General features: G+C 62.5%; 1 protein-coding gene across 4 annotated transcripts in view; it reads right to left on the reverse strand.

Annotated features, from left to right (window-relative positions):
- COL5A1 (collagen type V alpha 1 chain) overlaps nucleotides 1-26,706 on the reverse strand; it is a 146,045-nt gene that overhangs the window by 86,141 nt on the left and 33,198 nt on the right. For 3 of the 4 annotated variants that reach the window (XR_014051680.1, XM_081483835.1, XM_081483834.1), the window contains exons 2-6: nucleotides 24,557-24,724; nucleotides 19,189-19,402; nucleotides 17,964-18,126; nucleotides 2,751-2,882; nucleotides 1,306-1,443 (exon numbers count right to left, since the gene is read on the reverse strand). Coding sequence is in view for 3 of the 4 variants with exons in the window: in XM_081483835.1 (XP_081339961.1) it covers nucleotides 1,306-1,443; nucleotides 2,751-2,882; nucleotides 17,964-18,126; nucleotides 19,189-19,402; nucleotides 24,557-24,724 (815 nt within the window). In the remaining variant the exon portion in view is untranslated. Of the gene's footprint in view, nucleotides 1-1,305; nucleotides 1,444-2,750; nucleotides 2,883-17,963; nucleotides 18,127-19,188; nucleotides 19,403-24,544; nucleotides 24,725-26,706 lie in introns of all 4 variants that reach the window. The other variant, XM_081483833.1, reaches the window with a different exon arrangement.

Below are 26,706 nucleotides of genomic sequence, written 5' to 3' on the forward strand. Positions count from 1 at the left end.
GGGACCAGGGACCACCCCCCACACTGCACCACGGGCCCAGGGACCACCCCCCACACTGCACCACGGGCCCAGGGACCACCCCCACCCCGCACCACGGGAGCAGGGACCACCTCCACCCTGGCCCCCAGGGACCAGACCTCAGTCACCTCCTACCCCACAACATGGCCCCCAGGGAACACCCTCCGACCTGCACCATGGGCCCCAGGGACCACCCCCTAATCCCCACCCCGGCCCCCAGGGACCAGACCTCAGTCACCTCCTACCCCACACCACGGCCCCCAGGGACCACCCCTCGACCTGCACCACGGGCCCAGGGACCACCCCCACCCCGCACCACGGGCCCAGGGACACCCCCACCCCGCACTATGGCCCCAGGGACACCCCCACCCACACCACGGGCCCAGGGACACCCCCACCCTGCACCACGGGCCCAGGGACCACCCCCCACACTGCACCACGGGCCCAGGGACCACCCCCACCCCGCACCACGGGACCAGGGACCACCTCCACCCTGGCCCCCAGGGACCAGACCTCAGTCACCCCCTACCCCACACCACGGCCCCCAGGGACCACCCCTCGACCTGCACCACGGGCCCAGGGACCGCCCCCACCCCGCACCACGGGCCCCAGGGACACCCCCACCCCGCACTATGGCCTCCAGGGACCACCCCCTGCCCCGCACCATGGGCCCAGGGACACCCCCGCCCCACACTATGGCCCCCAGGGACCACCCCCACCCGCACCACCGGCCCAGGGACCACCCCCACCCCGCACTATGGCCCCCAGGGACACCCCCACCCCGCACTACGGCCCCAGGGACAACCCCACCCGCACCACCGGCCCAGGGACCGCCCCCACCCCGCACTACGGCCCCCAGGGACACCCCCACCTCGCACTATGGCCCCCAGGAACACCCTCACCCCACACTATGGCCCCAGGGACACCCCCACCCGCACCACGGGCCCAGGGACACCCCCACCCCGCACTACGGCCCCATGGACACCCCCACCCGCACCACGGGCCCAGGGACACCCCCACCCCACACTATGGCCCCAGGGACACCCCCACCCCGCACTACGGCCCCCAGGGACACCCCCACCTCGCACTACGGCCCCCAAGGACACCCACACCCACACCACCGGCCCAGGGACCGCCCCCACCCCGCACTACGGCCCCCAGGGACACCCCCACCTGCACCACGGGCCCAGGGACACCCCCACCCCACACTATGGCCCCAGGGACACCCCCACCCCATACTATGGCCCAGGGACACCCCCACCCGCACCACGGGCCCAGGGACCGGACCTCGGCCACCTCCGTGGTCTCGCGAGCAGCTTCCACGGGCGTCTTGGTGGCGACGGGCTCCTTGCCCGTGTCATCCGTGTCCTCGTAGTAGGGGTACTCGTAGTAATAGGTGTCCCCCTCGCTGTCCCCGTCTGGGTACTGAGAGCAAACGGGGCCGCGTGAGGAGGGCGGGAGCCCCCCACCCCGCTGGGACACCAGCCCGGGCCTCCCTCCCCTGCGGGCTCAGCCACTAACAGCGGACCCCAAAAGCTGTGCCCTGCCCCAGGTGCCAACCCTGTGGCCTGACAGACGCCCCCCCCCGGCTCCCGGGGAGCAGAGTCAGCCCCACGGGGGGTCCTGGGGAGGAAACAGGGTCCTGTGCCCTCTGAAAGGTCCAGATGTTCTGGCCTTGAGCACCCGAGGGCCGGGACCGCCAGCCGGACCGTGGGCTCTGCTGTCAATGCCCCTGCCGCGTGGGGGCCCCTGACCTCCACGGAAGCCCCAGACCACACGGGACGGACTTCACGGAGGACGACGTGGAGGGTGCTGCCCTCTGTGGGGGGGAACCTGGGGGGTGGCCGGGAGGCCTGGGCTGCGGGCACCCAGATGGGAGCACTGTCCACCCCGTTCTCAGGATGTGGGGAGATCCCCTGGGGAGGAAACGGCACCCCACGCCATGTTCTCGCCTGGGAAAACCTCAGGGTCAGAGAAACCTGGCCGGCTCTCGTCCAGAGGGTGGAAAAGAGTCAGACACGGCTTAGTGACTGAACCCAAGACACGCCTGAGCCAAGAGCCCACAGCTTCATGGAGCGCCCCCTTATCTCCTGACTGCTCATGAAAGAGGGGGCGCTCAGCGGAGAGATAAACGGCAGGCCCAAATTTTACTTAAAGGAAACAGGAGTCTAACCTGGGCAGGGAGGGCAGAGGATTTGAAAATGGTGCAAAGAACTGAAAATCAAGTTAGCTGGGGCGCTGCTGGACCGTGGTGGTGGGTGGACGGGCGGGCGGACCCGGGACACACGGTCCCGGTCGGCAGATGGCGGCATCAGACACGTTCCAGGAGCTCTCGGGACGAGGCTGGCCCTCGCAGCCCCTGCTGCTCTGGGGGTCAGCGCCCGTCACTGTGCTGGGATGGCGCTGAGCCCCTCCTGTCCCGGAAGCTCCAGACGGCCCCCGAGGGCACCTGCAGCCTTTGCGCTCGCTCAGTACCCGCCCCGGGGTTGAGCCGGGCTCCGGCTCTGCTGACCCAGAAACTTGTGTGAAACGCCCTTGACCAATGTCCTCCGTGACTCAGCCGCTTTGGAGCACAGAGCCCTTCGTAAAGCGAGTCAGGGATCCACCTTGTACCCAGGACTGATTGTCATCTCATCCAGCGGGTTTACTTGAAACGGGGGTCCCGCGGCCTCTGTGTCCCTCCACCCCCGGCCCTCCCAGAAGGTCTGGCCACAGCCCCCGCCAGGACTCACGTATTCATCTGGGTTGGGGTCCTGAGACTGGGGCTTGTCGGGGACGGCCGTGTCACAGTCGGGGCTGTAGTGCTCACAGTAATCGTAAGCCGCCCGGTGGTCCGAGACGAAGAGCAACTGCTGGATGTCTCCCTGGAAACGGAGAAAAGCTCTAACAGGCAGCACAGAGGGGATCCACTGGACACCCAGGAGAACCTCCTGACACCTGAGAGCTGGTCCTCAGGGCCAGGCCTCCTGTGGGGAAGCTGCCTCACCCAAGCCGCCCATCCCCCCACCCAACCACCCACCCACCCATCCAACCACCCACCTACCCAACCACCCACCCACCCATCAAGGCAAACACCCATCCACCCAAACACCCATCCACCCACCCATCAACCCAAACACCCATCCACCCAAACACCCATTCACCCACCCAACAACCCATCCATCCACCCACCTAACCACCACCCAAACATCCACCCTCCCACCCACCCGCCCACCCACCCACACCCTGCCCGCCTGCTGACCCATTCATCCACTCGTCACACACCTCACCAGGTGCCAGCTGCAGCCCCCGCGCCCCTCATCCCCACTGCCCACCTCTGTCTCTGGCAATGCGCACAGATGGACGCTCCCCGTCAACATCACTGACCACAGCCTGGCTGCAGCACCCAGGGCTCGGTCGACACCTACTCTGCTTCCCTGCCACCAGGGAGGGCCGGCGTGTGGGGGGAGCTGCCTGCTGCTGCCCCAGCCCCGGGCCCGTAACAGCGAGCGGGGGCATCGAGGGGACAGAGCCGGGGAGGGGCCCCACCTGCCCACGGCTCAGCACGACCCGCCCAGCACCCAGGCCAGAGCCTGCCCTCTGCAAACCTACTCTCCCCTGGTCTCCCTCAGCGGGCAGAACCGCCCACCCCTCCTGCCCTCCTCTCCCCCAGCCTCCTCTGTTCAGAGGTCAGAGGCTCCCAGCCCTCACTTTAAACTCTCCAGCAGACGAGAACCATATGGGAGAGCAGTGAGTCAAAGCCACACATTTTTATTAAACAATATGACTTCTATTTCAAATCCCATCCAATTCAAATAAAATATTTTCTCCCTGCAACTGGCAGCTTGACATCTGAATGCGTGCGCTAAATCGCTTCAGTCATGTCTGACTCTTTGTGACCCTACGGACTGTAGCCCCCCAGGCTCCCCTGTCTAGGCAAGAATTCTGAAGTGGGTTGCCATGCCCTCCTCCAGGGCATCTTCCGCACCCAGGGAAGGAACCCATGTCTCTCATGTCTCCCGCTTGGAAGGCATATCCTTTACCACTAGCGTCACCTGGAAAAAAGAGGCTCAGGGCCTTTGTGGGGGCAGCCGTGGCTGCGGGCAAGGGGTGCGCCCCTTGACAGAGCAACCGGCACACTCATCACAGTTCCTGTCTCCCGGAAAGCCCTGGTCCCAGGGCTGCGGACGTGGCTGAAGTGTCTCTGTGTCCCCAAGGCGCCCGGCCCAGCACCCAGGCTCGCAGGCCCCGCACAAGGGGGTGAGCAAGGCCAGGGGGTCAGCCATCCACACCCACACACAGGCCCAGCCTGAGCAGAGACACCTCCGCCCACCCCAGGCCCTGGGACGTTCCTGCTGACCTGGCCCTTGTGCAGGCCTGGTCCCCACCTTGCCCACCCCCTCCCCAGGTGGTGGCAGTGACCACGTGACCAGTCAAGTTCCCCACCCCCACCCCACCACGTGAAGCCCCCTTCATTTCCAGCATCCACTCTCCCCTGCAAACACCCGTACGTGTTGAAAAATCATTTTCCTCGCTAAGTCCTTGGATGGTTTTCACACCGGCTTGTTCTGTGGGTGTGTCCCTCAGAGGGCGGGTGTCTACCATCTGCCCCATGGGGTCTTCACGGCAGCTCTGATGGGAGACGCCAGGGGCCGCAGCCCCTCGGGGCCTTGAGAGCGTCAGCAGGACAGCCCCCTCCGCTGGCCTCCAGCGCCCCCATCCCCCGCCCCTCTTCACGGAGGGGCCCAGAGTCTTCAGCAGGTTTTAACATCGGGCTGCCCCTGAAGATGTTAGCTGAGAAAGTTTACAGGGTTTTCTGAGAAAGTGAAAGTCCCGATGCAGTAAACCTGTCTCATTTCACAGACGGAATCTGACGTCAGTGGGGGTGGGTCCCCCAGCCTCGGCAGTGGATCAGCCCAAGAGCCCCAAATCCAGGGAACGCTGGCCGCGTGATGGGGTCCACCCTGTGCCTGTCCATGGCTGGGCGGCCCCCCCAAACACGTCTCTCCTGAACCTCACAACTGCCCCCAGTTACCGATGGGGAAACGGAGGCTGTGGGGTCAAACCAAGAAGGTCGCGCCGCGTGCCTCCTCGCTGGGTACTCTGGCGCTGTCAGCCCTTGACCAGGGCCTTGGCCCCTGGCCTGCGATGCCACGAGCACTCACCAGCGGTCCCCGCTGGGCCACCTCTGCCCCCTGAAATCCCCAGTGACGGGGGTGGGGTTCCCTTACTCATACTCACTACCCCCTCCCTGCAATCCTGTCCCCGCCGCAACCATCCCGCAGAGCCCGGCGCAATGGTGAGCACCCTGCAACAGCAAGCTACTGACTGAGTCCCGCCCACCCGCTCCTGCTTCGGCCCGTGAGCCCCGACGGCAGGATGTCCCCTGGGCTCCCCAGGGGCATGGGCCCCACTGCACCCCCTGCTGGGGCCCTCTGGTTCCCACAGACCTCAGGACCCATGAGGTCAGTGCAGCCCAGCCCAGAGCAGGCAGCTGGCCTCCGGGGGGCGCTTGGGGCGCGGGGATGTGACTCCGTGTCCTCTGTCAGCAACAGCCCAGCCCAGGCTGCAGCACGGACCCCCCCCACCCCGCCCTGCCCCGCTGCCCAGGCCCAGCGGGGGTGGATTCCCCCCAAGTGCCCACCGGGAGCCGCTGCCCCTCCCGTCCCCAGCCCAGCATGCACGGCCCCCCCGAGACAGCTGCAGCTCCTTTCTCTCCCAGCTCCATGTCACAGGTGCACCCACTGGGGCTCGGGGGGGTCACTCCCACAGGGCACAAGTAGCGGCTCCTGAGCCACTGCCTGGCGGTGCCCACCAGAGCAGCCTGGTCTCCTTGGAGCCAAGTGGCACGTCCCACACCTGTGCCAACCTGGGTTTCCAGCTCCTGTAAACAACACTGCTGCCCCTTCCAGGCAGCCCTCCACGGAGCAGGTGCCCGCCCCACCTGCCTCACGGACACGGGTGACACCAGGGTCCACATCTCCGATGCCAGGCCATGCCCTTTCATCTCCCTGTCTAGCTCTAAGTGCCGCACCCTGCGCTGGGCACATCACCTGCCCAGAGAGGCAGGTGAGCCGTGGCGGTCACTGCCTCCCTTGCGCTGACGATCTCCAGGGCTTTCTCCTTTCACGCGCCGTGTTTCTGCCCCACCAGGTCCGTGAAGCTCTGCAGAGGCCCTAGGAGCTTCTGCAACGGCCCAGCGGTAGTCGTGGCCATTCCACGCCCCGCACAGCCCCGATGCCCAGGGTGGTTGCCACTGCCGGTGGCTCCCGTCCGTCTCCCGGCCGAGGGCAGGCCGGGCCACCGGCACACACAGGACACGAGCGTCCCTTGGCTGAGCCGGGCATTTTTGCTGAGGGGATCAATGCTGCCTTTTCCCCTAATGACACTTTACCCAAGCTGCGCCCCTGCGACGAGCTGAGGAAATTGCAGAGTTTCCGTTGGAGAGCCCTACAACCCCGAGGGCGGTGGAGTCGGGCAGCATCTTGGCCCAGACGAGGGAGGCCCCGCTCCAGCGTCCCCACTTGCTCCCAGCCCACCCCCCGCCATTCCATCCTGCACACCCCCTCCCCCCTGTTTCAATAAAAGCCGGGGCCCCACGGGATCGCCGGGCACCGCGAGCCCTCCTCGACCCACCAAGACCGGCCCCGGGGCTCCAGCCACGCACTTGGCTTCTCCTGGGGATCTTGCAGCTGATTTTAGCTGGAGCACTTCACACTCGTACACGGAGACACGCGATCATTTGAGAGGACGGACGGATGCCTCTTGTCCGAGGCTGCAGGAGGGCTGAGCTGCCCACAGAGCAATAGAGAAGCACTGGCCAGCAGTTCCGGCCATAAATCTGGCCTGAGCGAGGGCAGCCCAGTCCGAGTCCACTTCCGAGCGAGAGAGCTGCAGCAGGCACGTGCGTGCCCAGGGCGGCAGGCACACAGGGTCCCTGCCCACCAGGCAGGGCGTTCCTCCTCAGGGGAGCCTGGCTTTGTCTGACACATGGGACTGGCCCAGGGGACACAGGGCAGGCAGGGGGCTTCGGCGAGTCACCTCCTTGACGTCCTGGGAGACTTCCCACGAGAAAGGCCTCCCGGGTGCCCTCCTCCTGCTCAAGCTCTCCCAGCCCCAAGTCACGCTTTACATCCTGCTGAGATAGTTTTCACCCTGGTTCACACAATGGAAAAGGAAGGGCCCCAAGCCAGAGGGGCTCTCAATAATTCTTTCCACGGTGTTCGCAGCATCCTTGGAGTGAGAGAGAACTGGACACCATTCAGGTGAGCGAGTGGTGAAGAAATATTTCCATGTGGTTGGAAACCACTTCCTGCTGCCCCCCAGGGCCCTTGATGGTCCACGTCTGTGGCCCTCCCCCCACCGCATGGCCACCACCGGCTCCAGGCCAGTCCTCACCTGTGCCCGCACGCCTGCTCTCTCCTCATACCTGTGCTGATGCAGGTTCTGGGTGCCTCACCTGAGTCTCCACAAAGGGGCTGGGGGCAGGGGCAGTGGGGAATGGGCAAGACCCAGCCTCCTCAAACCTTGAAACTGGCTGCAGTGACTAAACGGTCAACTCTGTGAGCTCAGAGGGGGGACACTTCATCCCCAGACCAGGGGCAGGGCGGCAAACCAAGGCAGGGGCCAGGCTGGCTCACGGGCCCACCCGACTGTAAAGGCGGGGTCTCGTGTCCTGTCCCCGCCAGCTACATCAGGTGAGCAGCCCAGCCTGGCTGGCACATGAGGAAAGCCAGCCTGTCCTTCCCTTCTCTGGACTCTCAGGGCAGCAAGCCTGTGGGCACTGGGCTGACCACACGGTGCAGACACACGTGTCATGCCAAGCTCCACAGAAGAAGAAGCATGAGCCTGGGCACCAGGCACGGAGGGGCAAGGCAGTGACCACAGGTGCCTGGGCACAGGATTCCCCTCCTCATCAGCCGTGTGGCCTTAAGCACGTCACTGAATCTCCGCAGGCCGCCACAGGTGCGTTTGCAGAGGGGTAATAAGATCCACCTCAGATTAGTGTCCTGGGGACTAAGAGAGATGGAACATGCTGGACGCCCGCAGGACTGGCACCTGATGAGGCCTAGACAAAGTGGTGACTGTCATCACCTCCATCACTGCCACCATTGCTACCATCACCACCACATCATCACCACCACCACCACCACCATAATCACCACCATCACCACCTCAGTCATCACCATCACTACAACCACCATCACCACCACCATCACCACATCATCACCATCACCATAATCACCATTGTCACCACCATCACCGCCACCACTATCACCACCATCATCACCATCACAATCACCATCACCACCACCATCACCACCACCACCACCATCACCACCACCATCACCATCAGCATCATCACCATCACCACCATCATCACCTTCACCACCACCGTCATCACCACCATCACCATCACCACCACCACCATCATCACCTTCACCACCATCACCATCACCTTCACCACCACCACCACCATCACCACCATCATCATCACCATAATCACCACCACCACCATCACCACCATCATCACCACCATCACCATCACCACCACCACCATCATCACCTTCACCACCATCACCATCACCATCACCACCACCACCACCACCATCACCACCTCAATCATCACCATCACCACCACCACCATCACCATCAGCATCATCACCATCACCACCATCACTACCATCACCATCATCACCTTCACCACCACCACCATCACCACCATCACCATCACCACCACCACCATCATCACCTTCACCACCATCACCATCACCATCACCACCACCACCTCAATCATCACCATCACCACCACCACCATCACCATCAGCATCATCACCATCACTACCATCACCACCATCATCACCTTCACCACCATCACCATCACCACCGCCATCACCACCACCATCACCATCACTACCATCACCACCACCATCATCACCATCACAACCATCATCACTACCATCACTACCAATACCATCACCACCATTACCATCATCATCACCTCAGTTACCACAATCACTCCCATCCCCATCGTTAACATCACTACCGTCCCCTCCACTGTCATTCTCATCATCACCACCGTCACCATCACCACTAGTCCCGGATCTCTGGCAAAGGCTCACCAGTCTCTTCCTCTGAAGGCAGTCAGCTCTGATTATTCATTCTTTCACCCTTTCAACTAGGATTTTTAGCAAGTCTATGATGAACCTATGGACACAAAGATGAATATATTGTGTCCTTGGCCTCAAATCTCAAGCTCCCATTGATTCCTCAGGAGGTGCCCAGGTTACTAAGTGAATAACTCTGCCTGGAGAAGTCAAGGAAGGCATCTTGGAGGTGGTGGCCTCAGGCCTGGGCCCTGGTGGAGGAGGTGGATAGTAAAGATTCGTGGTGAATGTCCTATTTGTGGTTCTCAGTCTGCCAGCACCTCACCTCTGCTTGGATGAGACGCTCCACCCCAGGCACCAGCTCCGGCTCAGACTCCAGGTCTTAGTTCAGCCCTTCCACCATCCTGCCCTCTGTTAAGGTGTCACAGTGATGCCACATCACACCATGGTCACTAGTGGGCTACACTGCCTCCTGCATCCTCTCCACTTGAACACCTCCCGCCCACATCGCGCCATCCCTCACCTGCCGGCTGGTTGTTTCAAACCCAAGTGCAGAAATGCACCTTTCCTCTCACTGAATCCCAGAAGACAGTCCCAGCCTGAAAGACCTCTCTGTGTCTTATTCTGTGAACCAGGAGAGTAACCTGGCATCGTCTGTGACAGGCCCCATGCGGAGTCTTCCTGCAGACCTTCAGCCATCAGGAGGACTCCCACGCAGAACACACACTCCTCGTGGGGGCCAGCCAGGGGGGTGGCAGAGAGGGGTGACTTTAGAGGCCAGGGCTGCCCCACACGTTCCACACCAGCACCCCCGACCTGAGCAGACTCTGCTGCGATCCAGCCTCACTTCGATCACTGAGGCCATGCAGTATGATGCTAGCCAAGGTTCCAGGCTCCCCCCCAGACCCTGCCACCTCAACTGCAAATGCTCACTGCTGGACATGGGAGGGAAGGGTGCGACGGTGTGGCTGACACATGGGGACAACCTGCACATCCCAGTTCCTGAGACATGGCCTCAAACACGGCCTCCAGGGAGCACTGACTGCAAGTCAAGAGGCTGGGCTCTGCAGGAGATGGCGGGTGCTCAGGGAAACTAGCTTGTGGAATTATCTATGTTGATTGATTTGCAGAATTCTGGGGCTCCAGAGGGTTGAGAATGACCACAGTGCTCTAGAGTCCTGGCCTGCAGGTCACAGGGTGCCATCCTCCCGGGGACCAACGGGTCGGAGTCCGCTGTAAGCTGGCCAATGCCACCAGGCAGGCCTCCAGCATGGCGTCAGCCTGGCCAGGCTGGGACACAGGGCTGCTGCTCACTGTTTCCATGGAATAAACCTGCAGGCCTCTGCCAGGCTCAGGAGGGGCCCGCTCCCACAGCGCCTGGGCAGAGGGCCTGCCTGATGCTATGGGGTCTCTGTGGACCCCTTCTTGCCGGTCCGGGTGGAGATGCCCTCCGCCACTGCTAGGCTCAACACAGATCCTGAGTGCCCAGTGTGACCCAGGCCAGCACCCCCACCCCCCAAAATCACTGCATACCCGAGGAGCAATTCCAGACGAAACCCCTTGGCTGGGACAGCCGCACATGACCACGTTCCGGCCGGCCTGGGCTCAGCCGTCACACCGCCCCAGTGCCCAGCGGCTCGAGGGCCCCAGCCCGCGGGCTGCCAGCCACCTACTCCAGGGCAGGAGTTGTGGCCCCGGCTCACCCACAGCCCAGCCCCTCCTGGATCTGAGAACCAAAAGACAAAAATGCACCTCCAACTCTCTGCACACAGTCCTCACTGGCCGGCCAGCTGCCCACTCAAGCCAGGAGCTGTGCACAGGGCTGTCCCCCACCCCATCCACTCGGGAAGAGACCACCCCTGCCCTCCAGGCTCCGTGGACAACTCGGCAACCCAAGAAAGACCTCGATTTGCAACCAAGCAAATATCCACGCCCGCAGACAGGCGTTTAATAACCCGCACGTGCCCTGCAGGCATTGAAGGGAGAGCAGCCCTCCCCACGCTGGCCTGAGCAGCGGGCTGGATAGGGACCCCAGACCAGGGGCCCAAGTCCTCGTCCCCGGAACCTGGGGGCGGGGCCTCCAGGGGAAATGGCTTCTTTACGGGTGTAGTTAAGTGATGGGTCTAGAGAAGAGATCGGGCTGGACTAAGATGGGCCCCGACTCCAGTGACTTGAGTCCCTGTAAGAGGCAGACAGAGGAGAGGAGAGGGCAGTGGGGACGGAGCAGAGAGAGGTGTGAGGTGCCCAAAGCAGAGTCCCTGGGCCTGCACTTCCCCGGCGGCCCCTGCCTGCCCCCAGGCCACCCAAGGCGGTGCCCCTCCGGACTATCCACCTGCTGCTGGGCCGGGCCGGGCTCCCTGTCCTCCAAGCTGGGAGGGGCAGAAGGGACCCTCCCTGGAGCCCCTGGGGGGAGGCTGCCCCACCGACTTCAGACTGCAGATCTCTGGCCTCCAGAACTGGCACCTATGTCACTCCCGTCTCTTTAAGAGACCCAACCGAGGACGTTTGTTTCTGGGGTCCAGGAAACACAGAGAATGCGAGGTCCTTGTCCTCGCCAGGAACCAAGGGGGGTCCCCGTGAAGTGGGCAGAGCTGAAACAGAGGGGCTGCTGACCTTGGCTCCTGTGTGCCCCCTGCATCCTCAGGGTCCCCACAGGGCACACGGCGGCCACGGCACGGGGCCTGCGGCGGCAGGGGGTGTTCCTGAGCAAAGCACAGCAGGACGGGAAGGAGGGAGCAGGGACCAGCGTGGATGCGGCCCTCCAGCCCGGCCCGGCCCAGGACTGAAGCCTGCTGGGACAGCCGGGAGCGGAGGTGTCCCTCAGGGTCCTGGACCCAAGACTTGGCCCTGGGAGCCTCCGCCCCCTCACCCCATCTAAAGTCCAGGCACACACAGACCGTGACCCTTGCTGTGCAGACCCTGGGCCCTCCTGGGTGCCTCTGAGTGCCAGGGCCTCCCCTGGGAGTCGCTGGGGGGCACACGCGGCCACACCAGCCTGGGCGGGACGAAGATGTGGGCCTGGCACTCGGAACCACCCGCAGGGCCGCCTCTGTGCTACCGGGTCCAGCGGGAACGTGGCCATAAGGCGGCCGCGGACGGTCATGCAGAGCGCTTGGAGGGGGCCTCTGACGCTTCGCTCTGAGTCTTGGGGGTGCTGAGTGTGCGGTGGACCCCAGCATCGATCCTGAACGCCGTGGCCTCTCGTCCAGATGGAGCCGCGGTCCCCACCCGGCCTGGCGCCAGAGCCCAGCTCCTCGCGTTCCCAGGACAGGCCTCCCTGGCAACACCAGCTGAGAAACACTCGTGTACCCGCGGGTGGGGATGGCAGCTGGCCCGTGAACACCGTCAAGCAGTGGGGCTGGGGGCCCAGAGACGCCCTCTGAAAAGCTCACGGAGCCGCCTGACACCCTCCGACGCCCTCCCGCCTCATCTGCGTCCCGCCCTCCCACGTCTGAACGGACCGGAAGGTGAACCCAGACCGGCCCCACGAGCCCCACACTGCACCTCCTCCCACGGAAGGAAAAAGCACACCCTGGAAGGGACGGCGGCCCTTCTCCGGCGAGACGTTAGGGTGAAACCGACGAAGCCGTGGGACGGGGGGCAGAAAGGGCACAGAAACACGGTCACCAGCAGACCAGCGGGGCCAGGCCCGTCCACGCCCGGGGAGGACCACTCCCCAGCAGAGCGCCCCCGGGGTGACGGACCCAGGAGCCGCCTTGTACCGCGGCCTGACTCCTGTCACCACCCCCTATTCGCTCTGGAGCCACCAGACCAGCCAGTATCCTGCACCCCGGCGGCCGGGCCAGGTGGTCATGGACAGGATGTCCCCAGAGGGGCTCAGGGTCACAGGTCTCTCGGACACCAACTGACTGCTCCCTCTGCTCTGAGGCCCCGATGCCAGACGCCCTTCACGTCGAGGCCGTGGGCCGTGCTCCTGAGAGGGATCCCGGGCTGCCTCCAAGAATCGCTGGGGAAGTGCCTCTCGGACTGCGGCCCCGTTCCCGCCCCAGGAGAGCTGAATTCCAAGAAAGACCATGTCAGTGGAAAAGACAGGCTCCTGGAAAAAGGGCCTCAGGGATTAGGTAAACCACCAGGGCCGTCCAAGAGGCTGGAGGATGGCAGACAAGAGGGTAGGACCATTTCTAGGGCGCGAAGCCGTTCCCTCCCTGCTGGCACCCACGGGGTTTGCAGAAAAAACCTCCGTTTATAGTCTGTTTGGTCTTGTTGCCCTTGAAATTTTCAATCGCTTAAAAGAGGATTTGGTTCCTGGCCCAGAACTCACTGGCTCCCAGTCCCCGCAGGGCAGGTCTCCTTCTCCACATCCCCGCCCCCTTCCAGGCTCACCCCACAGAGTCCAGAGCAGACTCTCACCCAAGGGGAGGGTCCTTACCCCGAGGAGCCCAGGGCAGACCCTCACCCGACAGGAGGGTCCTTCCCCCATGGAGCCCAGGGCAGCACCGGGCCCTGAGGTGCCCCCCATCCCACCCTCTGGAACACCCCCATCCCACCCTGCAGACCACTCCATCTGGAGCATCGGCCAGCTCCAGGCCCAAAGGGGAGCCCAGCGGGGTGCAGGGTCCACCAGTTGAGCCCCGAGCATCAGAGTCCAGGCCAGAGGTCGGTGCTGGGCAGGCAGAGGGCACCAGGCATGCAGGGAGGGCCGGCTCTGGCAGCCACCTCCCCCGCCGGCGGCTTGTGCTGGCTCTGCCTGCCAGGTGCCAGGGCTGCCCAGACCCCACCAGCCAGGGAGATCCTGTGTGCTCGGAGCTTGTGCAGGATGCCGGGCACAGAGCGGGGCCAGGCACCCGCCAGCATGGCTGGGACCACCAGGGAGGCGCCCTGGCTTGAGATGGTCCTGGTTTCTGGGGTCAGATGGTAGAGAGACGCTGGGCAGCTGGGACTGTCGTACCCGCCCCCCATCACGACCTCAGCACCGGCCGCGGGCCCTGGGCAGCCACAGGTGCAGGGACCAACACCATTGTACCGCAGTTCCGCTGGGTGACCTTCGCTAAGTTACCCAACCTCTCTGGCGCCGGATGACCAAGCACGGGCAGGGCAGAGCACACAGGAGGTGAGCTGTCACGGGGCCCTGCGGGCGGCCCTGCCTGGCTTCCCACCCAGGTTTGCCCCCGAAGGAAACCAGCCGCTCCCACCGCCTCCCAGACGCACTCGCTCGCTGGGCAGCTGTTTTCGAAAACACAAAGTTTGTTCCTAAGCCCGGGGTGAACACAAGACGCCTTCCTGCACAGGGACACCTGCAGGACCGCCCTTGGTGGGGGTCTGAAGAAGGACCCCCGACCTCCTCCGACAGCAGGCCCTCCCCAGGAGAAGGGACGGGACACTGGACACGGAGCTCCTGGGAATGCCACTGTGGACGCCAGCAGGCAGCTCTCCAGGCAGCCCGTGGGCACGCGCCCCATGTGGGAATAGGTGGGCAAGGGCGGGGGCTTGGCCGGGTCAGCGAGGTGGGGAAGCAGCGACCAGGGAGCCGGCCCAAGCCCTTCCTGAGCCGCCAGGGCACCCGGAGAGGCGGCCCATGGGGACCTTGCCCAGGACACGCCCTGGCTGGGGAGGCGCCACCCAGTGCCACCCTCCCCGTGGGTCTCTGGGTCCAGGACGGGGAGCCTGTGAGGCCAGGCGGCCCATCCCCGCACGGCACAGGGCCCTCGTCTCCAAGGCGCGCGGCCAGCTCCTAAGTTGCAAGGTGGGACGAGGGACAGCATGTGACCCCGTGCCACGGCAAAGGGGGGACCTCGGTCACGGCCGCCACCACAGCTGACGGCTTCGCCTATGGGTGTGGCTCACTATGGTCCCACGGTGCGGGCGTCTCACACATGTCACTGGGCACCCTGGGATCCCCAGCATTGGCCCTGCTGTGCCCATTCTGCAGATGAGGACCCCGGGCCCGAGGTGGGCTCCAGGCCATCGGTTGGAGAGGAAGCACCTGAGGCCACTGTGCACCTCACCTCCCCCGGGGGGCCTGGGGGGGGGCGCTGTGTCCCTGACTGCAGGGCAGCCCCTCAGAGCCAGGCTCACACTGGGGCCGGGGCCAGGGGGCCTGGGGGGCGCTGTGTCCCCGACTGCAGGGCAGCCCCTCAGAGCCAGGCTCACACTGTCACCTCCCCCAGGGGGCCTGGGGGGCACTGTGTCCCCGACTGCAGGGCAGCCCCTCAGAGCCAGGCTCACACTGGGGCCGGGGCCAGGGGGCCTGGGGGGCGCTGTGTCCCCGACTGCAGGGCAGCCCCTCAGAGCCAGGCTCACACTGGGGCCGGGGCCAGGGGGCCCGAGGGAGTTGGGGGCGGCTGCCCCCCGTCCAGCACGCCCAGGCCAGCGGCAGCACCAGGGAGGCCCCTGGCCGCGTGCGGCCTGGCTGAGAACGGGCACTGCACTGCGGGGAGCGCTTGTCCGCCTGGGTCCTGGTGGTCTCCATCCCCCGCTCTCTCTCTGGATAAAGAGGCCTCCATGGGGCCATGTGCACCCCAAGAAAGCCCGGTGACCCCAACAGACGCTCTAGAGTTCAGCAAGTGCCCGTCTGGAAACATGCAAATCACAAAGCCCTGTCTGCGCCAGCGGCCACTTGGCCATCCACCAAAGTACCAGAACCTTCCGGCTCCCCCCCGCAGCTTGCAGAGCTTCAGGACAAACCGGCTTTTAATGAGGGGAAGTCGCCCTCCCCGGGGAAGAGTATGACTGCTGGGAAATGGTTTTCCACGGTGCCAGCCCCTCCTTCTAAGGAGACGCCTCTAGGAACCAAAACGGTTAAAATTGTAAGTGTTGTTACTTGGAATCTGCTGAAAAGTCAAGAGTTAAATAATTTTTATTTCCAAATATAAAAATAAAGATTCTGTGTCACTTGCCACAAGACAAAGGGTAGCTGGGAACCTGAGGGCCACCCACCCAGCTTTCTCTGTGAAGGAAGAAAAGCAAAGACCGAGCTCGGGGCCCCTGAGGGCACCCCACCTCTGGCTCCTGGGTCTTCAGCAGGAAGGACGGCCCACATTTTCCGACACGGATGTGTCCAACAGCCGGGAGAGGCCAAGGCTACGGGACGGCTTCCCTCACAGTGTGAGGAGTTTGCGGTCAACAGAAGTCTCTGGTGCCTGGCAGCCCCTCAGCCTCAGATCGAAAGCCACAACCAGGAAGAAGGGCTCCTGGAATTCCGAACCTACTTTTGAGCTGCAATCAAAAAGCCTGCCTGCTTGCTGAGCAAGACCTCCCCCGGTGGTTGGAAGGCTAAGCAGAGGAGAAAAACCTGGGCTATTCAATTTGAGATCTGCTTCTTTTGAAAATCATAAACTGTTTTCCCTCTCTGAGCATAAACCTGGGTAACTGCGGCGGAAGCATCGGTGGTCCTTAGCCACCCCTCCCCAACACGAGCATCTCGGGGCGGCGAGGCGGTCACCAAGACCTCGCGGCTCGTAAACAGAGCGGCTGGGACTTGAGCCCGCCCTGACCTTCCCAGGGCTTCCCTACAGCCCTGGAGTCTTGTGCTCGTGGGAAAACAACTCTTCTGGCTCGGAAAATCAGGGAAGAAGAATTTGGCGTAGGATCCTTTTAAGACAGATACAGCTTTCCCTTGAATCTTTACAATAAAAGACCCACTAGCAGCCCAGAAAAGGGACCAGAAATCAACAGATCCAGATGGGGCCCTGCACAGACAAGCTACAGCCCGGCCCGTGAGTTCAAACCCCAGTTGCTCACGGACCCTCCTCTGCACTCAGACTTCCAGCGAGAGGAGGGGGGGCAGTGGCAGGCACCCAGGCTCCCAGGCGCTGGGCAGGCCCCCAAGCCAAGCGCTTCACAGGGGAGCCCCCACAAGCCCCTCGCCCAGGCAAGGCTACCAGCACCCACGTTTACAAATGAGTCCCGAAGGTCCCCAAAGGCACTTGCTCTACCCAGACCCTCGCACCAGCAGGAAGTCTACACTAGCAAAACTCAATCCCGGTCTGTGTGACCCCTAAGCCTTGGACACCAGTTCCCCCAGGGGAGCCCTGAAGCCGCCCAGGCCTGGGTGAGGACAGCCCAGCCGTCCTGCAGTTCATCCCGGGTCTCTGGGCAAGTGTGGTCGGAGTGAAGCTCAGAGGGTGTGTCATCATTACGCCTCAAATCTGGCAGCGCCAGCCAGGCCCAGAAGCCCAGCCCACCCTGTGGTCCACAGGCCGTGGCAGCCCTGGACAGCTCCTCTGCAGAAAAGCGGCCAAGTTCAGCAGGACACGCAGACCTACCTTCTTCACACGCTGCCCCCCCACCCCCCGCTTCCACGGAGGCGGCTCTTCTGGTTCTCCTTGCTAACCCACATCCGACCAGCTGTGCTCCGTCCACCTTTCCACCTGCTCCGATGCCAGGCTGCAATCAAGGCTGACGTGTGTCAAGCGCTTGCTGGGAGCAGGCAGTGGTGCTTTACCGCATTCAACCCCACCCTAAGTTTTACCACGGTCTATGAAGAAGCTGCATTCACGATCCCACTTTACAGATGGAGACACTGAGGCTCAAACGTCATAGCAACCTGCCCAAGGAGGGAAGTCCCGCCCCCTCAGGCCTGCACCAAGACCAGTCCCCATGAACCTCTCATAGCTACACACGCGCCCCCGGTAGGAACCTGCAGTGAGAAGAGACCAGAACTGCCTCCTCGCCACACGCTCAGAGCCCAGGGGCTCGTCCAACCACCTGCCTGTCTTCCTGGGCAGACATCACTCCTGCCCTTAATAGAAGCGGGATGGTCAGCACACGTTCCCCCCGCAGTGGAGCACGACGTTGGCGTGGCTTGCCCCAGGCCCCCGGGACAGGACAGGCCCGCCGACGGGGACCACACACCCACGTGTGTCCCAGGGGCGTGGGACAGCCCAGCCCCCCGCTGACCTCAAACACTTCCTCATCCAGAATCCGGGTGCCGAACACGATGATGCCGTTGACGTCTATCACAGGGTGGTCGCTGCGGTCCAGGAACTTGGTCGCCTTCTTCTTACAGTCCAGGATCAAGGTGACATTCTTCTTGTGGATGCTGAGAGCGATTCTGTGCCACCTGCAAAGACACAGACAGCCCGGGCAGGTGACGGGGGGCGGGGTCACAAAGCACCATGAGGAACATCTCTGCCGAAAGTCCCCGGAGACGCGGGAGGAAATCTGTTCCCTGCAGTCGCTCGGAGCTGAGCCGCTGCGGTCAGACAGGCTTGGGCGCAGGTCCACACCGCGCGCCACGGGAGACCCCCTGCACTCAAGTTCAGGTCTCTCGTCTCTGGGACGAAGTCAGCTGTCCAGCCCGGAGCGCAGCTCTGAAACCTGGCTCCAGTCAGGACAGGGAGGCCGTGTAGCACTTCCCTATGTAGCAGCCCAACCCCCAAATGCAAATGCAGGCTGCTGGGGAAACCGAGTCTGTTGGGAGATGGGGGACCGATGGACCTACTTGAAACTCTCAGTGAGAAACGCAGGACTCACGTCCTGAGTTCTTGAAGGATCGCGGCATGTGGCCTCAGATGTGTAGGCCACGAAATGAGTGATCTCAAGCTACCAGGGTTTAGGGAGGTACCCAACAGAGAGTTCTGGAAAATCCTGACTTCTCTTTTTTCAGTCACTCACTCTCACATCCGTATCTGTATCCCTGGGTGCGCGCTAAGTCGCTTCAGTTGTGTCCAACTCTTTGCAACCCTATGGACTATAACCTGTCAGACCCCTCTGTCCATGGGATTCTCTAGGCAAGAGTCCTGGAGTGGGTTACTGTGCCCTCCTCATATCTGTATCCTTAAGGATGTCTCGAATCCTTTCTGGAAGGGGTTGGGTATCCCTACACAGTCTCCCACATCCCTGCAGATACTCACAGGCTAGCATTTGATATCGTTTAGCGCACTTTACAAGGGGGCCCTGGAGGCCCAGCGAGAGGAAAGGTCTCCAGAGCCACAAAGGATGAGGCCAGACGGAGACCAGCCCCCAGACTCCACACCCAGTGCTCTCTTTGATCTGTGGGCCTGCTGACACCGTCCTGCTCTGAATCACATCCTGCTGCCAGGCCCCTAGTTCCCGGGGGCTCTTGGTGACCCACCCGACCCTTCGGCAGGGGAGGGAGGGGTTTCCGGGCAGTGCCACTTACTTGCCATCTGACAGGTTGATGCCTCTGAAGAGGGGGTAGTCCTCAGGCCCCGGCTTCCCCGTGTGGTCCTCATAGAGGAAGACCGGAGAGCGCCCCATCTCCAGGCCGATCTGCTGGATGCCCTGCTCATTGTAGATGGAGACCAGGAAGGCCTGGCTGCCTTTCTTGGCTTTCACAGTGGTTAGGATGGAGAAGTCCTCAGGAAATGCAGATGCTGGAACAGAGAACAGAGATTAGGAAGCAGCTGGAAGCCCCCAATCCTGCCCAGCCACAGTTCTCTGCAAACAAACCAACTCAGGGACCTGGAAGCCTTTGCTGTGGACAGTGGTGCACAGACATTTGCGTCACATCTGCCCCTGGATCAAACTGTTCCTGCAACCCTTCCTGAACACCACATGGCCAAACCTATCCCCTTCGAGGCTCAGTCCAAATACAAACACGACGGCTCCTTCCAACTGCGAGCCGTCAGTGCTATCTTTTCTCTTCCCAAAGCTCAATTCATCTGTGTCTAAGTCCTTAGAACTTTCTAGGATGTGAGCTTCCTCTGGGCAGGTGCCGTTTCAGACGCACCTTTGACCCTCTGCAGTGCCCAATGCTGTACCTAGCAGGGTGCGTCTCATTCCACACCCTTTGGAGGGCGGGAGGAGAGAGACGAGGGGAAGGAAGGCAAGAGGCTGGGGATCACCACTCAAATGGCAGACACTTCCTGGTTGACACGTGAATCAGAGAAAAGGTAAAATACGTCAGAAGACGAAACCCCAGCCCTGGTGTGTTGATGGAGGGAGAGTTCCTTACAGCACAGGCCAGAAACAACGAGGTCATTAACAGCCAGACCCACGCTGGCCCTGCTTCGCTTGCTGCAGAGTCCCGCACACACACAGGCCCTTCACATCTGCATCGCGGACGGGACGGGAACCCTGGCCCCCTCCTCCCATCCGTCCTGGTGGTGGGGTCAGGGGTGCTCTCTCTGCGCAGTCTGCAATTCCCCTGAGAGCAAGGGCCTGGGGCTGGGCTAATCGATGCACAGTCAGGAAGGCTCAGCGCAAGTCAGCGTGCACCTCAGAACCAGCGGGAAGAGCGGGCCCAGAGAAGCGTCAGCAGGGACACCGGCCCGGGAAGGACAAGGCCCTGAGGCTGACACTGCCTCTCGCCCGGCACGCCGCGGAGGGCTGGAGCCGGCCCTGGTCCTGGGTAAGGACAGAGCCCCTCATCGACCCATCCCTTTTCTAGAACTATCACAAGGTCAACCAGATGGCCCGGGTGCCTGAGCTGGGATCAGTGAGGAGGGCCTCCCTGGTGGTTCAGATGGAAAGAATCTGCCTGCAACTCGGGAGACCCAGGTTCAATCCCTGGGTCGGGAAGATCCCCTGGAGAAGGGCCTAGCAACCCACTCCGGTACTATTGCCTGGAGAATCCCATGGACAGCGGAGCCTGGCGGCTACAGTCCATGGTGTTGCAGTCAGAAAGGACTGAGCAACTGACAGGTCCACGTCCAACGAGGAAGCTACCCGTGGGCGCCCTCTGCTGATGGAACTGCCGCACAGCTGGGCAGCAGGGCTCTGCTTCAGGCCCCTGTGGGGGAGCCCGGCCAATGCCCTGCTGGGGGGAGGGGGCTGCCAAGGAGATCCCCGCCCCCGCGGCCCCCGGGAGGACCCAGGGTGGAGGGGTATCTCTAGGGGAAGGATAAGAGGGGGCATGGCAGCTTTGGGCACAGAAACCAACCCCCAAAGGCCAGCAGAGTTGTGTGAGCTCTCAAGGCCGTGATGGAGGGCAGGTGGAGATGGCCATCCTGTGGGCCCCAAAGCTCAGCCTACAGTGCGGATGCAGGAGGGCATGCGGCTCGCAGCCCAGGATCAGGCCCCGTTGTTGAGAAGCTGCAAGTTGGGGTCTGTTTGCTGTGCTCATCGCCATGGCCCCACCCACCCCCGGGAGGGGAGAGAGGTGCTAGGTTTGGCCGGTGGTGTTAGGGAAAGGCTGCAGGAAGATTTGATCAAAGGGCAGGTATGCGGGGAACGTCTGTGCACCACCATACCCAGCCAGGGTTGCCAGGTCCAAGTGGAGGGGGTGTGGTCAGCATGGTCACCTGAGGGAAGGCTGGCTTCATTAAGGAGCAGACTCAGGCTGCCCTTCTATGCACGAGAAGCCATTTGAAAAGAGGTCTGTGGAGGCCACGACTGTCACCACTGTCCCCCCAAGCTCTCCTCCGAATGTGAGATGTGGTAGGGGATCAGAGACTCCGGCCTGAATGAACCGCCGTGGTGGGGGAGGGGGCTGCACGCAAGCCCCAGGGCAAGACCCCAGCCAGGACCTCAGTGGGTCCTTTGGTCTCCGGGTGCCAGCAGGCACTGAGAGGCCCAGGGTAGCGTCTGACCCCAAGCATCTCAGAGGTCTCTGCTCACATCCAGGATGGACAACAGTCACCGTCTGAGCCCCTGACCCCCGCTCTCATCTCAAAGGCCGGCCTGCCTCCTGTGCCCATCCCGTGGTGACCCCATGCCACTGACATCACCCTCCTGCCTCAGGTAGAGAGACGACTGTAAATGGGAGGACCCCCTCCCCCAGTCAGGGCACGCAGCCCAGGACCACGGACGCCCTCACTCCCAGCTCAGTAAGATGCTGTCTACTGATGCTGAAATCGCTTCCGTAACACGTGTTCTCAGCTCAGATAACCCGGAAGGGTGAATTACGTCTAATATTCATCCGTCTCCTGGTAAAATAACAACGGCTGTATCGTCACTTCAGAGACGGTCCACTCTCATCTCTGCGTGAGCAGGACAGTGGCGTGCTTCGTGATCTACCCTGTTGGAGAAGTTCGCCTGCTGCCCAGGGCTTCGTATTTTATCCGCAGAGAAAAGTCAAAACTGAGCGGTAGGCTTGGTGAGAGGCCTCTGACTTCCTTAGATCACCTGCTGCTCACTCGGGCCGAAGCCCAAAGGCACTGGAACAGTTTGGGTATACAGTGGGCGCTTAATAAATGCATGTGCCATTAAACTGAACCCTACGAGGCCAACAGTGGCTGGCCCTACAGTTTCACGTTCTGGTGGACACAGGCTGATTCTGGAGCCTCAGCCCATCGTGGAGGGAAGGCCCGGAGGGACGGTGGCTGTGGGGGAGGGGACGTCATTATGCCCGGTCCCCCCACCCAGATCCCGGGCAGGGAGAGAGTCTCAGGGCCCCGAGGTGACCATAGGGAGTCTGAAATGGGCAGCGGCCCCCACGCCTGGGCAGGGGGGCGACCACGGGCTGGCCGCCTTGTCTGGACACCTTCAGAGGGGGCGGCTGGACCTGGTGAAGGCAGCCGGCCAGTGGCTCAGGGGATGCAGGGGCGCCCCGCCAGCGGCCGGGCAGACCCCCGGGACACACCTGCCTGCTGCATTCCAGGAGGGCCTGTGACAGCTTCTGGCAGGGCCTTAGGCCGGCTTTACCTCGACGTGAGGTCCCCCCACCACCCACTGCAGGCGGCGAGGGCAACAAGGTCCAGGAAACCCTGGCCCACTGCCCCGGCAAGCTGGGCAGCCCTCTCTGGTTGGTTGGTGGCACCCAGTCCCTGCAGAGACCACGTCCTCAGGTCTGATTCAGTCCCTGTGGCTCCGTCCAGACGGGGTCAGGAGACCCAGCACCACCTGGCACGGTCACGCCGATTCAGAGCCCAGACTACAGGCTGCAGGCAAGACTAGAAAACCCTTCTCAGATCAGGGAGGGATGCTAGTGGCCTCTTTGCCGGCAAGAGCAGAGGACACCGCGCTGCTGCTCTTCACCTGCTGGGAAGGGGGCCGGGCCTCTGAAGAAGCCGGCCTGTGGCCCCTGATGTCCTGGGAGACGGCCTGGATGCAGGTGACAGGTGAGCGGGCGAGGCTGGTGAGGGCGGCTCTGGGGGGTAACTGGCGTCGGGGCTGGGGAAGGGGGACAGGGCCCCATAGAGGACCTGGGCCTCACCCGAGAGAGGCTCCGTGAGAAGAAAGGGCAGGGGGTGGGCTCGGTCATCACCTCCAGGCTGCAGAAAAGACCCAGGAAACGTCTGCCTAAACCATCCCGAAGGAGCGGCCAGTTTCAGCTGGCATTAAGGAGGCGATAGTTACATACGGACCCATTCGACTCGATGAGCTAATTATGGCCAGAAGGCCCCGTAACAGCCCTTTAAACTCTTTCAGCAGCTAATGAAGATCCTCATTTGAGAGCCTGGGGAAAACGTGCGCTTAAAAGAAATTCCCTGTCTGGCTGTTCCAGAGTTCACACCAGATCTCCAGTAGCGGGCCCGTATCCTGAGACCCTCTGACGTCACTCGCCACAAGATACCATGGCGGGGGGAGGGGGGCAGGGATAAAGGCACCAACTCCGGTGGGCTGGCTGCGACCCGGAACTGGGGGGCAGGGATCAGATTCAACTACCTGCCCGCAAAGCGGCTACAGACAGCCTCGGGGCAGGACACCCTGTGAGACGGCCACACCGCACACACGGCACGCAGTGGACGTCTGTCCCAAAGCACAGGCCCCGGGGTCCAGGGCCGGCAGCTCTCCTAAGACTCCCTTGCCCCCAGCCCCTCAGCCCCCCAGGAGGGGAATTCTAAACTGGGGACTCGGGGCAGGACAGCAGAGAGCTTCTGGGTGATTCCAAGAAAACACTGGCCCCGAAAGGACAAGAAAGGGCCTGTGACATGCGGCAGAGTGAGCTCCCTGAGGTTCTTTGTGGTGAGTGACCTGTGGGGCCCTGGTGGGCCCTCTCTGATCTGAATCGGGAAGAAGAGCTCCTTTGGAGTAGGGGGAGAGGTTATCAGTCACCAGCCTGGTCAGCCGGTCCAGACAGGCCTCGAGGCCAGCGGGGGGGCGGGGGCCTAGCAGCGACCATCGCTCCCGCTCTGGGCTCGTAATTAAAAGCAGCGATGGGACACTTGGCAATTGATTCTCATTAAAAGCCTGCACTCTCTTGCTGGGAGCTCTGATGTTTGATGCATGTGTCTCTTAATGTCCTCACCCCCAATTAAGCTTCAGTCTGGAAGCGTTTCCTTTCTCGTGACCCCAGGGTTTCTTAACCATGCCCCCCGGGAACCGTGCATCTAAGTGTTGCCTTTGGAGTCCCGGCATCCCACCGCCTGCTGGAGAGACACCTGCTTGAAGAAGCAGTGCAGAGAGACGAGGCCCCGCTCCCACCGTTGGGTGTGGACGGTGATCGGTGCTAGACGTATGCTTTCACTGTCCTGACACCAAACTGGGCTCCTTCCCAGAAAACCAAGCATGCTTCTGCCTCCGTCAGGCACTCCTCCCTGCCTCCCCGCTCCAGGCTCCTGTGGCTCCGGGCTCCCGGTTCTGCTGCCTGGCTGGGGGCGGGAAGCAGAGCCACACCCCCACTAGGCACACACGCTGTCTCTTACCAGGGTACAGCTGCTTGGTAGGCGCGCTGAGCTGGGCATCTTTCGTGACTCTGTAGGCGACATCCGGGCCTTTGGAAGATCGCCGTGCTGCACAGAAGCCTGTGGTCTTGGTTATTCCATCAGGCAGGTTGTGAAAATCTAGAACCTTCAGGAGATCTGCTGGCTGAGCTGAAAGGACAAAGGGGAGGTGATGAGTTAGTCACGGGCAGAAAGGGAGCACCCAAGGGTGCAGATGAGCTGGAAACGAACCCTCAGCCCCTCCCTCTGCCCACTCCAAGCCCACCTCTGACCCTCAGAAAAGGCTGAGGGATCAGCTCAGAGATCGGGTGCTCTCGGGGGCAGGACCACCCACTTTGCTGAAATGCACGTGGCCAGCTCCCACCCTGGTCCCTGCAAGTGGCCACCCCCAGGTGGAACCCTCTGTTACTTGGCACTCACGTTGCTCTCTTTTCCCACCAAGTGCCACGCCAGTCCCAGGCTCCCAGACCCCTCTTCTCATTAGCGTCACAGGAAACCCACCCCAAAGAGAAGCTGAAAGGCGCCGTTAGCTCCCACGGCTGATGGAGGCGGCTTTACCCAGGGAGGCCTTACGAAATGGGAGTGATTGACTGTCCATGACATCCTTTATGTAACTGCTGAGCGTGGGCCCCGCTCCCGCGTGCCACGGAGGACAGCGGGCAGGCTCCTGGCACATCTCATTCCCCATCCTTATCCAACTGAAACGCAGTTTTCCCATAACCGTTTGCAGAAATAGTCTCCATTTGCTCCCAGAAGACCCACGCCTACAGGGCGAGACAGCACCAAACCCAGAGCAACAGAGGGCGGGCCCCTGCGCCCCTTCCGGAAAGTTCCCGTCCTCCCTACCCTGCTCGGCACAGAAGGGAGCGGCCCCTAGGACAGGGGAGAAGCTGGCCTCCTGGTGAGCTCGACCGGCTCCCGCAGATGCAAACGATGAGTCCGTGCGCCTGCGCACCCCCGACCCACATCACAAAGACCCCAGACCTCCAGGCGGTGAGGACCACAGGCTCGGGATCCACATGGCACCTGCCCTAAACAAGGCCTTAGAATGGACAGTGCAGCTCGTGTTACTACGGATAAGAGGCCCTGGGAGTCCGGGCAGAGGAAGTGAACTCAAATTCAGAGCCAGCGTGACAGCTCACGTGGTGTGCGGCCGGGGCGCCGCCCTGGGCTTCTGGGGAGCCCGGTGGCCAGGAGCCACCTGTCCGTGCGTGTGGGCGGGGCTGCCACGTCCCTCCTGGGTCTTCTTGGCCAATCAGAGCACAGCACCACCCTGCCTGTGTGCATGTGGGCGGGGATGCCACGCCCCCTCCCGGGTCTCCCTGGCCAATCAGAGCACAGCACCACCCTGTCCCGGGTGCTGGGCCCAAGGGTGGGCACATGACTGGCCCAGGCCAAGGAAGCTCTATGCTGGGGCCTCTTCTCCGGTCTGCAGGCTTCACACCTGGGTGATGAACCTGCAGCCCCAGGTGGCCTTCCCCTGGGTGTGGGAGGAGGGCCTGCCTACGGATGTGGACAGATTTCTGCCGCACAGTTTGGGCTCCTGGATCAGGCTGTACCTGAAGGAGACACGTCTACACAAACCAATAAATTGTCATCACGTGTATGCCAATTTGGGTTAGACGCTGACACTTGCTGCCAAAAGGCCACACTCACTTCTGGGTGCAACAGCGAGGCTGACAGAAGTGTGCCCCTGGGGTCTCTGGGCCTCCCTGGCTCACTGGCTCTCCTTCCCAGAGGGTCCTTACACGCCTGAGACTCGCTCAAAAGGCAAGTTTCCCCTTTTTAACAAAGGTGGAAGCTGTGGAGGTGAGAAAGGACCATCAAGGCTGGTTTCTCCCTCGCCGAGCTCTGAGACACCCTGCAGCCAGCCGCTACGTGTGGAGCCCAGCGCCGCCATCAGGGACGGGGGGTAGGGGAACCATGCAGCCTCGCTGCTGGTCCGGGAAAGTCCCTAACAAGAGAACCACCCGGATGGAACCTACAAGGGGAGCTGGAGCCGGACAGGGTGTTCAGGGCAGGTGTGGTGGACGGTGCCAGAGGGAGGAGCAGACGACGCCCTGCAGACCAACCCCTGTGAGGCACTGGGGGTTGGGGGAGGTGGCAGGCTGGGGAGGCTCCCGGGGGGCCTG

This window comes from Giraffa tippelskirchi, chromosome 4, assembly GCF_054371585.1.
Source record: "Giraffa tippelskirchi isolate mGirTip1 chromosome 4, T2T-mGirTip1v1.2.pri, whole genome shotgun sequence".
Lineage (NCBI taxonomy): Eukaryota > Metazoa > Chordata > Mammalia > Artiodactyla > Giraffidae > Giraffa > Giraffa tippelskirchi.